The following is a 15,000-nucleotide window of genomic DNA, read 5'->3' as shown; positions in this document are numbered from 1 at the left end:
AAATAGGAAATATTATATATTTTTTATGTAATAATTTTGGGTTTTTCTCTATAAATTTTTGTCAAAATTCTTAAAACTAAATATAATGTTATTTTATTTAAATTTTTTAAATATTTAAGTATTTCACTTTTTCTTTTATGTTTTTAGTAATTAGTTAATTGTGTTCGTAAATATCAAGTATCAACAGTAGGTACTTGCAAATAAACAAATAAAACTTTCAATGAACTCTTTTTATATTCTTTATTTAAACGATTCAGAGCGTGAAAATTCTGCTAACAGAAGCATAATTGTATTATCAAATTATAATTTTATTATCTGTTATTGTCCTTGTCACGATAATGAAAACTAATTTGATATATTTTAATGATAATAACAAATTCTATGTTACGACACCAATACAATATGCTGTCATTTTATTACTTTGTTAAATAATAAATTATTCATAATGATTTGACGTGATTCAATGACTTTGAATTTCGTACTGCGTTCGTAACGGCTTTGTAAATATGAATAAAAAGTATACGTATTTAATTTGATACAATTGTACATCCTGGTTCACTGTATATGAATATTTTTGGTTAAAAAAGCTTAAAGGTTTTAAATAATATACAACAACATTAAACAAAATATATATCTATATACATACATATGCAGATTGTATGTATGTAATGACTCTAGGTAAATATCTGTTTTAATTAATAAACATTTTTGCAAACTATATATCATATAGTACATATGTTTCAATAATGTATACTTACATTATACATATATAGCGAAAACATTTTGATTGTTTATTTTGAGCATTAATTCTTATCGGAAATAAAAATTAAAACGCAAAAGAATCTGACGATATCTCATCGCCAGATATTAGATTGGAAATCTGTTAACATTTTATTTGTTCTAGAATTTTCTTTTACATTTAAGATCGTTTTAAATACAGTGTAAACTCCATGTAACGACACTCGTTTTAACGACAAACTCTCTAAAGCATCAAAATACATTGACTTTTGGTTGGTTTTAATAACGACAACAATTAAGTATTAAAAAGTGCCTTTTAAGTTGCTAAAATTAGTAAAAACTGCGCAGTTGTTTAGGTTCTTCTGTCGCTTTGTTATTTTAGCCCGCAATGAACACGACTGCTGGCATCATGCATACTGAACTTTATAAAAAATTCGTTCTTTTGTCTACAAATTGGGATTGCTTGCATGTGTAGACTGTTTTTGACCATCACTAATAAGTAGAGATCATCTATACATTATCATGTTCTCAGTTGCTCACAAACTTTCAAACTTTAAAAAATAATATCGATATAACAATTAAAATAACTGTGGATTGATGAAAAAGTTTTACTGATACTGGCAATAGAAATGGGAGAGAAGATAATTCATGTTGGCAAACGCTTTGGATTTAGTCGCTCTACCGTGTACACAATATGGAAAAACAAAGAAAAAATGCTCCAAGCTGAGGGCGAGGGAAAATCTTCCAAAAAATTAAAGAGACCTAAATATAGGGTTTTCCATTAAGGGCGCTTGATCTTTGAAATGCAAAAAAAAATACATGTAGGAAAGATATTTGCGAAATTTTTTTTTTATTTGGAAGGTCTATTGACCCCATTATGTATGGAATATGACATCATTCAAATGACCGCCACGGCTTCGGTTGGTGGCGCGCACACGAAAGGTCCAATTTTCGATGACTCTGGCGCACAAATCGGGCTGTATTTGATCGATGGCGTGGCGTATGTTGACTTTGAGGGCATCGGTGGTTTGCGGCTTGTTGGCATAGACCTGCGACTTAAGAAAACCCCACAAGAAAAAGTCCAGCGGGGTCAAATCGCACGATCTCGGTGGCCAGTTCACGTCGCCTCCGCGCGAGATGACCATGTCCAGAAATTGCTCGTGCAGAACTTCCATCGTAGCGTGTGCTGTGTGGCACGTAGCGCCGTCCTGTTGAAACCACATGTTGTCCAGATCCATATTCTCGATTTCAGGCCAAAAGAAGTTGGTTATCATCGACCGGTATCGCTCACCATTGACGGTGACGGCCACACCATTATCGTTTTCGAAAAAATACGGACCAATCACGCCTCCGGCCCAAAATCCGCACCAAACAGTCACTTTCTGCGGGTGCATTGCCACTTGGTGAACCTCGTGTGGATTGGTCTCGTCCCAAATACGGCAATTTTGCTTGTTGACATAGCCATTCATCCAAAAATGCGCCTCGTCGCTGAAGATGATTTTTTTGCCAAAATCGGCGTCAACTTCCAACTGCTCTAATGCCCAGTCAGCGAACACACGGCGCTGTCTATGGTCATTAACCTTGAGCTCTTGGGTCAGCTGGATCTTGTACGGGTGCAGGCTCAAGTCACAACGCAAAATTCGCCAAGTTGTCGTCTGCGAAAGGCCGAGTTCCTGTGCGCGACGCGGAATTGACTGCCGCGGGTTTTCGAGGACACTGTCGCGCACAGCGGCGATATTCTCGGCAGATCTCGCGTTACGTTGACGCACGGGAACCGGCTGATTGTTAACTGACCCGGTTGACTCGAATTTGTCCACCAATCGACGGATAGTCGACTCGGCAGGACGATCATCGCGACCGTAAAACGGGCGAAGTGCGCGGAACGTTGCTCGAACTGAAGACCCATTTTCATAAAACAATTTTATGATTTGCACGTGCTGCTCGACACTGTAACCTGCCATGGTGGTTTGGGAGGACGGAATGAATATAACACACTGCATTTGACAGCTGTCACTCAAACAACATGGCCGCAATCAGCTGTCAAAGTTCAAGCGTCCCTATTGGAAAACCCCATACGATAAAGTAATTTTAGATGCAATGAGAAAAACTGTGGATCAAGAGCAAGGAGATGAAGAAGATTAGCCTGAGACTCCGCCAAGCATTAAAGAATCTCGTGGAGCTGCTAAGTTATTAGAAAATTATTTCCTTTATCAGCAAGATCGCAAAATATGAATAATATAAGTAAAAAAATACAACAAAATTACTGGTGCGACAAAAGACGTCAACCGAAAATAACACACAATATATACGCAATAGCCTTCAAACAACATTCCTTTTTATGTTCATACATAACTACTTACTAGTCTGACATAAACTTTTTATTTTTTTAATTCTAATTTTTCTTCTCACCATTTAACGACAATTCTCTATAATCTATAACGCAAGTCCCTTCAGGGTCGTTGTATAGAGTTTACACTGTACTTATTTTAAATATATGACTGGCATTTACTGACATCGACAAAGTTATAAATATTTTCATACTACCTATTTTTAACTGGTAAGTATTTATTTTTAATTATACAGATATAGTTATATTTTTTTGCTCCTTTACTTTCCTTGGAAATATCTAGGTTTAAGAGGAAAAATTATAAACATCTATTCACAAAAAAAGCCGGGGGGATATAAGTAGGAATGTTTTATTTTAGGTGCATTACAAATATTTATACGTGTTTTGTGTTATTCTATAGTGAGTTGCTATTTATTATAAAATATAAATTATATGAGCTAGTAATGATAGTGATTTACCGCCATGTGATGTCATGTAATTATATTTTAGTTTTTGTTTGAATTTCACGGCTTATATTTTACTAAAGTTCAGTCTAAATAATATTTGGATGATTTTCGTACGTTATTATGTGGCCTTGCGTGTTTCATGCAATCTTTAGTAATGAATAATTTAACGTTAGTATTAGAAATTGTAACAAAGTAAACATTAAATATGTTTTAATTACAACTGTTTCTTCAAAATTTATTTTTAAATTATATTTGTGTTACTTGGTCAGATTTTTTTAATAGTGTTCAAATAAGACAAAAACAAAACTACTTTAAGCCGTTGAAGCAATAAATTAATAAACATTATTTATTTTATAATCTGTACGTTTGAAGTAAAATCACAAAGACAGGATATTTTTTTCGTTGATCTGTATCACGGTGCACTAAATGCAAGTTTACCTTCTATATTATGTGAAAGGACAGTCACTGTACAAATACGTCACCGAGTTCAATGACCGGACTTTGGACTAAACTTACTGAGACAAACACAGTTCATTGTTGCCCTCGAACACTTGATAGTTTTATCCATAATCATATTAAAATATCGGTATCATTGTTGAAATTGTTATATCGATATTATTTATACTCAATAATATATATTTTATATATTTTTTAAACGAAAGTAGTTATTAAGTGTTTCAAGTATAGCATAATTTCGATTGTGTCGTTATAAAAGACCTTGCAAATATTAATTATAATTGAATTCCAGATTAAAATCTACCTTGGCAATGGTATCTTTTAGTAAGTTTTTGAGATAAAAGTTAGTAAGCAAAGTTTTATCGTAGTTAATTAGTTATATTTTTCTGATATTTTGGAAAATAAGTAAACTCTCTCTAAGTTAATTCTTTGGTAAGTTTATAAATGATATTATTATTTGAAAAAAAGTATGCATCCGTATGACATGGAATAAGTAGTCCTTAGTGGTATAAAAAAAACTATTCATTAAAAATATTCATATATTCCTATTATTATCTATAACAGACAATCTGCGAAGCAAACAAATCTCACAATATTGGATACCTATCTATATGAAGTCTAGATAGTTTTGTGACGCAACCATAAATAATGCAATCAGTTTGTGGGTGTGTGCCCTTATTATGCCATTAAATTCAATCGCCACACTATCCGTCATGTGATAAAGATAAGCAGTGATATTTAGTTAAGTTGGTTTATTTAGCACCGTCAAGGTTCCGCGCAGCGCACACACCCACCGACCGTTTGCAACAACAAACTTACGAATTACAATCATTCTGTGTTTGACAAGGAAGTAGTCTTCACGTCGCTGCGTGAGCGATCGTAAATAAAATCGGACGTCAAAAACATTATTGATTTTCTTTACATATATAAAATATAATTAAAATGTACTCCGTAGCCGAGGCCACGTTAGCTTTCGTTGTGTTATACCTATTTTCTTTTATTTTCGAAGTAGTAACAGGCTTAGTGTCGTAAGCCATAGCCTAGTGTTTAACTAAAATGTGATATTTTTATAATTTATAATTAAGTTAGGATTAAGTTAATAAGTCAAAATATCAATGCAATTAGGTTAATAATATATTTAGTTGTAATTAAATAACTTCTATGCCACACCAAAACCATCTTTCATTATTCGGTGAGTATTATTATTTAAATAATAATTATTTCTTGTAGCTTATAAACTCGTTATAAATACTATATATATCGTAAATACCTGTTGTGTTAGTATTATATTTATATGACTGGTTATAAATTATCGTAATTATTTATGTGGTTTCAATAGGCATAACATGTAAGGTTTCCCATGGAGAATATTTTTGTATTGTGTTATTAGGAATAATAGAGTATTCACATATAACGGATAAGTTTAGTATTTAATGCATATTAGAATTACGTGTTTATTGAGGGAAGTGTTAAATCCATACAACCGTTTAAACTATTTTTTGTTTATTCTTATAAAACCTTTCGCACTAAAAAACAGCCGGAATAGCTTATGGTTTCAACGTTTTAAACACCTTAAATTAAATAAACAACAAAAGTTTAGAACTAACACGTCACATGCTGTGTATACTAGCACTTATTAAAAATATAAATTTTTTAATCCACCTTAAGAGAGACTGTTCTTTGATAAGATATGATAAATGATATTTTTTCCGTTTATACTGATTTTCTTTTGTTTTTTAATGCATTAATTATTTTCTTATCTGTATCAAAATTATTTTTAATCTCACTTATATTTAAACAATGAAACCTTGATTTGTACAGCATTTATAAAACATTATGGATTCAAGGTTTTTACAATATTACAGTTATTGTGGAATTAAAGTATAAGGTTAGATTTAGAATGAGGAATCAATGAAAGTCAAGAATGTAAACTTAATAAAAAGTCCTCTTTCTATTATTAGTAAGACTGTTAATTATTTTCTTTTCTAATATTTTTAGATTAAAAAACAAATAACGTTTGGTAGATTTTTTTTGCAATTCAAACAATCGTGATTAGCCTCTAGGTAAACATTGGCATTAGTAAATTTTTAGGTTATTTTTTTATTTAAATTTAGAATCATAATATTGCCTGTTATCTACGTGTTTTAGTATAGCGGGAATAACCTTCGGAAACTCTCTCTTATGTGAATAATACTTGTCAGTTAAAATTTAGTTAAATTGAGAATTAAAACAGCTTGCTATTTCAAAACTATATTAAATTGATAACGTTTAGAAGCATCTTAAGATGCATACTTCAGTATTTTAGCTGTAGTTTTTGAACGTTTCCTTATTTTCAATACTGACATTTGACAGCACTCATGTCAAAGTCAGCACTCGCTTCATTTGTCAGAAGTCAAAATAAATGATAAGAAAAGGTTGTTTTAAAAGTGTGGATTACTAAGATGAAATATATTATTGGTTCAAAAAAGTTATTTAACAAATATAATAGAATATGTGCTCGTAATTTTACCACGGCTACGACAAAAAAATGGCAAAGTGTAGTTGGTTTAGAAGTACACGCTCAGTTAAACACTAAATCGAAACTTTTTTCGGGTGCTGAAAATACTTTTGGTGGTTTAGTGAATAATTGTGTGTCTTTATTTGATGCCGCTATTCCCGGTACGCTGCCGGTTCTTAATAGAAAGTGTGTAGAATTAGGAATATTGACGGCTTTAGCTCTCTCTTGTAAAGTAAATGAAGTATCGACTTTTGACCGTAAACACTATTTTTACGCGGACTTGCCCAGTGGTTATCAGATAACACAACAGAGAGCCCCATTAGCCAGTGGTGGTATTATAAATTTTCAGGTATTAGTGTATTTTTATATACATACCACTAGATACTACATACATAATTATACCACTAGAACTTCGCTTTGAATATAATGCCCAATTAAGTAAAAAAAACAGAAACTTAAAATTAAGAAAGTAAATTATATTTAAATACTTACTGAAGTACATATATTGTTTCAGGTATTTACACCAGGCATTCACAAGAAACCCTACAAGAAAAGTTCAAAAATAAAACAGATTCAGTTAGAACAGGACAGTGGCAAGTCCCTTCATGACTCAGAGCTAAAGAGGAGTCTCGTTGACCTTAACAGAGCTGGTGCACCACTTATTGAACTTGTTTTTGAACCCGATTTGGAGGTAATTGTTATGCATCATTTGTATATTTCTGAACATTATTCAAAATTATTCTTAGCTTCCTGTATCTATAGTTCTAAAACTGCTTTAATATTACTGCTGATTATGTTTAAAATAATAATGATAAACAATAATGAACAATAATAATACTAATATTGAATATTATTTTAGGATGGCGAAGAGGCAGCAGCTCTTGTAAAGGAGTTAGTTTTAATAGTCCAACGTCTAGGAGCTTGTTCTGGTCGTATGGAAGAAGGAGCTCTGAGAGTAGATGCTAATGTGTCTCTAAGACGATTTGGTGATCCACTCTCAACACGCACAGAGGTTATTATTATATATTATTACATGAATAATATTATTGCCATCAACATTAAATATTTCCCATATAAATATATACTATTCTAAGATATAAAAATTAAAATTTTTACTATCAATTAACTAATTTAAGTAACCATTAGAAAATTATTATTTAATTGATATCATAATATTCAATATCATTAAACACCTTTAAGTACAAATATAGATGTAAAACTAGTATAGAATAAATGAAATTTCAGATAAAAAACATTGGTTCAGTCCGAGGAGTGGCTGGGGCTGTTCATCATGAGATTGAACGACAGCGGTCTATATTGGAGAATGGCGGAAGGATTATTAATGAGACTCGAGCTTGGGATGCTACCGCCAAAGTTACTATACCTATGAGGGATAAAGAAGTTGTTCAAGATTATAGGTATATATACAGATGCTTTTCTGTTACCAAATAGCATTAAATTTATCATATAAACTTTCTTTCCAATGAAAATTCTAATATATGTGGAAACTGTTTTTTAGTTCATGTTTATAATTATCCATTGTTGATTGTAACCTGTGGTTTACAATCGTTTGTTTTTTAATGTAAATAATTTGGCATAACTTAATTTAATGGAAAAACCCATAAAATTTTCGATGTTGTGGTAAAGCATTAACCAAGTAAACAGATTACAGAACAATTCCTTTTTTGCAGATATATGCCGGAGCCAAACCTACCTCCATTATGGGTAAATCTCAACACAAAAGAAGATACCCAAGACATTATAAGCGTGCCATCAATAGAAGACAGAATACCAGAGCTTCCAGAACAATCTAGAACAAAATTAATCAACAACTTTAATTTAAGACCAGAAATAGCGATACAACTTGTCAACGAGCCCAAGTTACTGCATTACTTTGAAAGTGTCATACAAAACAGTGACAGGAATCCAATCAAATTGGCCAATCTGTTGCTTAATGAACTTTTGACTGTATTAAATAAACAGAAAATTGATGTCGAGAATTGTCCAATAACAGTTAAACAAATGTCAGATTTAGTTGATTTGTTTTTAATTAATAGAGTCAATTTGGATGTATGCCGTAGAACTTTTGAATGTCTCGTGAATGACTCCAGTTTAAATGTAGATGAAGTCATAAAACAAAATGGCTGGTTCTTAATATCGGATGAAACAGACATCACTAATAAATGTTCGGAAATCATAAAAAATAATCCGAAATTAGTTAAACAGTATAGGGAAGGAAAAATTAAAGTATTTAAAGCATTATTGGGACTACTAGTTAAGGACACTAATAATAAACTTGATATGTCACTGGCATCAAAGAAAATGGAAGAACTATTAAAAAAAGAATAAAAAATTTAAGTGTATTTTTATTTATTTTTCTCTTGACCATTTGAATCTTTTAGGTGAAATTAAATAAATAAATTTTTTTATAACTAAAAAAAAATGTAAAACGTAAGGCTTCTATTTAATAAAGTTTACATATAATATTATTAAATTCAAATATGTGGGCAAAAACAATAAATGTAAGTTGCAGTGTCTAAATTTTGCTTTAAAAATAATTTATCTTTGAAAAAATGAATTAAACGGTCTGAAAGTCGACCAAACTAAACTTTGGCCGACATTAGCGTGGTTACAGATTAACAGTCATTAGAATTGTTTACATTATTTATTTATCATCTCGATTTTATGAATTTGGACCTTGACCTATTCTTACTAAATATTCAATCACAAGTCTTGACAGGAAAGTATAACTATGGCCTTTGTTCTAATGGCTCGTTTATATAGTAGCATAAGCGAGAGTTGTTAACTAAGAGCCTATTTTAATGTTTCGTAATTTTAAGGCCGTTTTTGCATCATAATACATTGACAATTTTATGGAATTATAAAAAATATTAATAAATGGTTTGTTGTAATTTTCTTATGACGTAAATAAATCACTTATTTGTTTAATGTCAAGTATTTTGATAAATTGTACAGTTTCCTTCAATTGCTTCACTTATTGAGATTTCAATAGTTCCTTATAAGTCAAAAATAAATTATAGCTCCTAATATATTCGTAGTAGATAGATTAGGTTTTTAGCATAGTTTTCTCATAGTAAATGAAAAGTATTGTTATTGTGTTATAGTTACGTAGTATAGACCATTTTGTGATGATTTATCATAATGACGTCACAGGTAAAACATACAAGGAATCTATACTTCATATATCGTTAAATATCAGACATTTCAAACAATGTAAAGAGGTAGTGAAATTTGTGATTGGCTTTCACTTGATCGTCTTCATACTACGTTTGTAGGTGTCAATTATATTGTGATTCAGGAGCAAATACTTATTATTTGGAAGTAAAATTTCAATGCTCTCTTGACGCCTGAAATATTTGGAGCACAATATTTAATGTTTACAACTGCGATTGGTATTCATAATACGTTAAGGTTGTTTGTTGACGTTGTAGCACGTGTCCCGGTTAGCGTAACTGCCAGGTATGGTAAACTTTTTCCATATGACTTTTTTAATAAAAAAAATATTTATAATTGTGTATTCGTAGATCATATTTGTGTATTCGTAGATCATATTTGTGTATTCGTAGATCATATTTATAATATAAAGATAAGATCAGCATTGATCCATATTCAAGAAGAATATCACAAATAAACATAAAATCTTTTCAAATTATTTGTAGGTATCACAAAAAAATAGATTTCAAAATGGAAACAATGTTTATGAGTGGCGATGTCTAATATCTCATCTTAAATAAATTTTGTTTTGAGTTATTTTTTAAACAGGAGTATTCAAAAAACGGCTCATAGCACCTGCCAATCCTACTTAAGTAAGTAAAAGAAGGCTAGTATTCATTAGTAACGAAACACGACTTATTGCAACATTATCAGTCTGGTTTCTTTATAAAGTGTTCTGTTGATATACCATTAATCTGACATCATGTTACATAGATTATACCTCATGTTCGCAACGCTTTCAGTTATAAACACTGAAATGGTAGTACCAGGAATCGATAGGACTATGAGTGAGGGTGTCACAAGTGTAGGTTATAAAGTAGTATATGGAGACGAGGACTTAGACGTTATAAATGAAGTAGTAAGTGATTCAGAGAAGCTAGAAACATTTAAAAAGAACTCAGAGCTCAATAAACTCTTGCCTCCACTGCCATCGATCGATGTTAAGTGTTTAATGTCAGTTGACAGATATTGTTCCAAAGATATGGGAGAAATGAAAAGTGAGTATTGTATAGAGCTACATAGAAGTATATATTTTTGATTATAAGCATCAACCGTAATAATAATATCAACAGTGATAAACAGTACGTCGAGCTTTGGAATTTTCTTTTTAAGGGTAAAAATAAGGGCTTCAGGAAGTAAATCTTTTAAAAGACAAGTGTTCTTATGATTATTTTGTTTGAGATGGTGATAATATGTTCGTACCAGAGAGTATCTCTAGCACATTTTTTTTTTTGAAAATTGTACAAACCTATATGTAAAAAATAAGTAATCTTTATACAACGTAATTATTTTTGAAATAATTTTATTTTAAACGTCGCTGTCTTTATTTTATATTTGATACACTTGAAGAAAGATGTGAGTTAGCGTATAACTAGGGAACCTAAGTCAAAAATTTATTACAATAAAAAAAACTATGTGTAATAACGAGTTTAAAAATATCCTTTCTAATAATTCATCGACAATTTTCAGGTATTTTAATACAAGCCCTTAAGGATGACTGCGCGAAGTGTACTCAGGAACAGAAAGAGAGTGCAGGGAAGATTGTAGCAGCTATGATGGCTCACGACCCTGTCGCATGGAAACAGTTCCTTACAAGGTACGACAGCACCGGCAAAGTTCAGAGGATTCTTGGATAAATAAGTAAGATATTTGGTATTGGCTTTTCGAAAGTGTAAGTTATAATCAATTGAATTATTTTATTTATGGGATACATTAAGTGGAGGAGAAATTAATTATTTATTTCTATTTTGCTAACAAAAATATGGGTGTCCGTTTATGTTATTTCATATCACTATAAAATTAAACCATTTCAAGATTTAATAGTTTGACTTTATACCTAAAAAATAAATTGCTTAATTATAAGTTTCGTGTTTAGTTTAGTATAGTAAACGTCGCAGCGATAGTTATTGAAAAAAAAAAAATTTTTTATAGTTTTTATTTTATACAATTTGCTTCCATTTTAGGTCAGCTCTTGAAATCTTGCCGAAAAAGAAGCCACCGAAAGAAGTTAAACATATTTTTAAGCAAGTAGGAGAACCAGAATATATAGAAAACTCAAAACATAGATATACGACGCCTGGAGTAAAAGTGAGAGTGAAGAGATATGCCACCAAAAGAGTTAATTAAACAAGCCCAATTTTTTTTTAATAAATAAAAACTATTAATCCATTTTATATTTATTTAATTTTATACGTCAATGCTCGACAGTAAATGAATATGTTAAAAGAAATAAAAACATTATCAAAAATACGATGTATTAATGTGAATTCTCATTGCTCCTTTATCCTTATTATAACTTTTATGACATTTTTTTTTAGTAAAAAAGTTGTCTAAACAAAGTTGTGCTTCTATAGATACTTTGAAAAAATTTATGATACGAAATCCTTTAAATTATTAAAATAAGTTCAAAACTTAAACTATTTTTGTTTTGTAAGTAATATATTCGCAGATGTAAAAATAAATAGACAGGGAAAAGTTTTATTTAGATTACCTTATTCGTCTCCTTAATTTATTTAAGAGCAATGTTGCAAATATAAAAATGTTCTAATAGTTTTGCATATTTAACGAAACGTTGCAAGCGCCTGTGATAAAATGGAGACAATTTTATTGTGTATTCCTCTTCAAGAGACCAAAGTCCCCTTCCATTATTAGGCGATTGTCGCGCACTTAGTAAACCAATCATCAATAATACTAGCATGAAAAGGTAGATCAGTGATACAGGAGACGGTTATTGAATTAAACAGTTTCCTGGCCATATTAAAGTTTTCGTATCTATTTATTATTGATATTAAAACAAACAGAAGTTTCATATTTCAAAACCTAGACTGTGAAATGATGTATATAATTCTTTCTAAGTTGACCTAAAAGAGACTTATGTCTCCTAATATCTAAACAAATCATCAACATATTGTAATAGCAGACATAAAAATCTAGCAAGCACTTGGTATATACATTTATTTGTATAGAAATTTTGGACGTATGACTCTAAAATTACTTTTACTCTTTCCGTCTTAGTTAACAATATGCTTTATTAATTGGATAACAAGTGCATTTTAAACCTCCATTCTGTTATTTTAAAGTCAGCTCTATTCTCCTGCAGTTGTAGACTCTTCGTTTAGACGAATTTTCATAATAATAGTACAGATTAATGAGATAAGTTATTTATTTTTTATCGAATCTTTATGACAATTGGTAGAATACGATATTGAAATAATTTTTTAATTAAGACTGCTTGAAACGCCTAACTAACTTTTTTTCTATATCGGCTATTTGCTACTGATCGTGGTTAGATATAAATTTTTTTAATTTAAATTTAAATGTAAATATTGTTATAGATTGTATCAAATTTAAAATTACCAAAAAATCGTCCACTTATCACATGTCGTATTACAGCTAACGGGTGATTAGGAGTAAAGTGAAACACTTATGGTTTTTTAAACAATTGACAAGATAATAAATAAAGTATAGTATTCATATTTCTAGTTATTGATTTGATACATATTTGTAATTGTGAGAAGTTATAGACTAAAAGATGGTTGTTTATTTGCGCCGTTTGTTTCAAAATATTTGTTTTAAACAAACAAACAATGTAAGCAAAACTTCTTTTATATCGAGATTCTTTTCTTGTTGATCTTAAAAATGCATACGAATTGTTTAGAAACGAAATGAGACGGTCGTTTGTAACCTATTTGATATTGATAGTTACTTGTGAAACAATATCAGTAAAAGGCCAAAGAGATGCTCAGAATTATACAAACAGGCTGATATATAATGATGGTAATTTGATAGTTCTCAACGACGTAATATTAAGTGAAGATTGTCTTGCCGAATGGAATGATGATATAGACCAAAATAAATTTATACCTCCCATAGGAATCAAACAAATAAAGTGTTTGATGTCGGTGGATCGACATTGTACTAAGTCCATGGCTCATGTTAAAGGTAAATTAAATTTTTAAGTTTTTTCTAATCCCCAGCTCCATAAATCTCGATATTATCAATAGTTCATTATGATCGACATTATGTATCTATTCAACCAACCATTACCCTGAAACCTTGGTTTTTCTTATACAAGAAAAGCCGACCGCTCTGTAACATCTACAATAAATCGTTTAAGGATTGCCATGCCATTTGTCATGCTGGTACTGAAATTCAATTGGCTTAAATTAGAATACGAGATCATTAATTGTATAAATGCAGCCTGAAAAACCATTTTTCTCTTATATGATGTCCTCCCTCATAATATAACCCGATATATAGTCGTAAATGTTGACTATTTTTTAATCTTGGTTCATGTTCTTTTTGGATGTTTTGTCTGTAAATTCAGTAAATCTAATTATTTATAATTTATTATCTTCAACAATTTACTATCTAAGTCGCATAGATTAATTATTATTTCAGTAACTTGGGCGCTGTTCTTCATTGCTCGTAAAAATATAGCTGCCAGCTGGAGTCATTAAAAAAGACGTTATTCCATTGTACAAGCTCCTACATTTCTTATCCACATATCTTAAATTATATTAGAATTCATCACAATAAATAAAAACGTTTACTTTGGCATAATAGTACACAAATTCAGTGCGAATGAAGTCATCGCTTAAATTGAAACTTAAAGTGTCGAGTCAATCAAATCGTTCGTCGATTCGTAAAATGTTTGAAAGAAAATGCGCATACACATCCGTAATAACATATTCTTGTCACTAGGAATAGAAAATAAAACCCACAAAACTGTTCTTTGCCCTGCTTATAAAGAGAGCTTCTGTTAAGGGATGGTTATAATGACTGGATAATCATAAAAATTTGTAATGTTATGAATACATTTCGTCTTTTAGGTATCCTTATAAAAGCTTTGAAGGATGGGTGCGAGAAATGTTCAATAAAGGAAAACGAAAGTGTTGGCAAGATAATAGCATCAATGTGGGCTTACGACACGGACACTTGGAAGATGTTTTTAACCAAATACAACAGCATGGATATATTACAACGAATATTTTGATAAGTTGACGAATGGCCCTTTTTGATGTTAATTTTTTTTGGAACAGTTTAAATTTTTAATGGACACTTTTATTTTCACAATCAATATTTTAAACCCAGAACGTTTTATCTGTGATTCCATATTTTGTTTCAACTTTGATACATATTATCTTATATTTTATTAAATTGACGTATATGTCTATAAATATGAATCATATTTGACTTTTTTATAGAATTAATGTTTTCTTCATTAAGAGTAGTGACACTGAAATTATATTATTGAATTACGTGATAATAAAATAATGACG

The 15,000-nt window shown here is 30.6% G+C and overlaps 2 protein-coding genes across 2 annotated transcripts; both read left to right on the top strand.

Annotated features, from left to right (window-relative positions):
* Positions 1-6,379: 6,379 nt before the first annotated feature.
* LOC116771880 (glutamyl-tRNA(Gln) amidotransferase subunit B, mitochondrial) lies at positions 6,380-8,842 on the top strand. Its single transcript, XM_032663873.2, has 5 exons — positions 6,380-6,833; positions 6,999-7,175; positions 7,344-7,496; positions 7,730-7,902; positions 8,176-8,842. Exons 1-5 carry the CDS (start codon positions 6,429-6,431, stop codon positions 8,831-8,833), a joined length of 1,566 nt encoding a protein of 521 aa, XP_032519764.2. The 5' UTR covers positions 6,380-6,428; the 3' UTR covers positions 8,834-8,842.
* A 1,483-nt stretch (positions 8,843-10,325) lies between these two features.
* On the top strand, positions 10,326-11,968 carry LOC116771806 (uncharacterized). The gene is made up of 3 exons (XM_032663781.2): positions 10,326-10,716; positions 11,189-11,315; positions 11,683-11,968. The coding sequence occupies exons 1-3, from the start codon at positions 10,422-10,424 to the stop codon at positions 11,843-11,845; spliced, it is 585 nt and encodes a 194-aa protein (XP_032519672.2). The 5' UTR covers positions 10,326-10,421; the 3' UTR covers positions 11,846-11,968.
* The last annotated feature ends 3,032 nt before the right edge of the window (positions 11,969-15,000 follow it).

The sequence above is a fragment of the Danaus plexippus genome (assembly GCF_018135715.1).
Source record: "Danaus plexippus chromosome 16 unlocalized genomic scaffold, MEX_DaPlex mxdp_23, whole genome shotgun sequence".
Classification (NCBI taxonomy): Eukaryota; Metazoa; Arthropoda; class Insecta; order Lepidoptera; family Nymphalidae; genus Danaus; species Danaus plexippus.
This window is presented reverse-complemented; position numbering and strand designations above follow the sequence as displayed.

Bases quoted from the DNA above. Each gene is read 5' to 3' on its own strand.
- LOC116771880 (XM_032663873.2), top strand. From the start codon at position 6,429: ATGAAATATATTATTGGTTCAAAAAAGTTATTTAACAAATATAATAGA. The intron at 6,834-6,998 runs GTATTAGTGTAT...ATATTGTTTCAG, and splicing joins GTGGTATTATAAATTTTCAG to GTATTTACACCAGGCATTCA. The intron at 7,497-7,729 runs GTTATTATTATA...ATGAAATTTCAG, and splicing joins CACTCTCAACACGCACAGAG to ATAAAAAACATTGGTTCAGT.
- LOC116771806 (XM_032663781.2), top strand. From the start codon at position 10,422: ATGTTACATAGATTATACCTCATGTTCGCAACGCTTTCAGTTATAAAC. The intron at 10,717-11,188 runs GTGAGTATTGTA...GACAATTTTCAG, and splicing joins AGATATGGGAGAAATGAAAA to GTATTTTAATACAAGCCCTT. The intron at 11,316-11,682 runs GTACGACAGCAC...CTTCCATTTTAG, and splicing joins TGGAAACAGTTCCTTACAAG to GTCAGCTCTTGAAATCTTGC.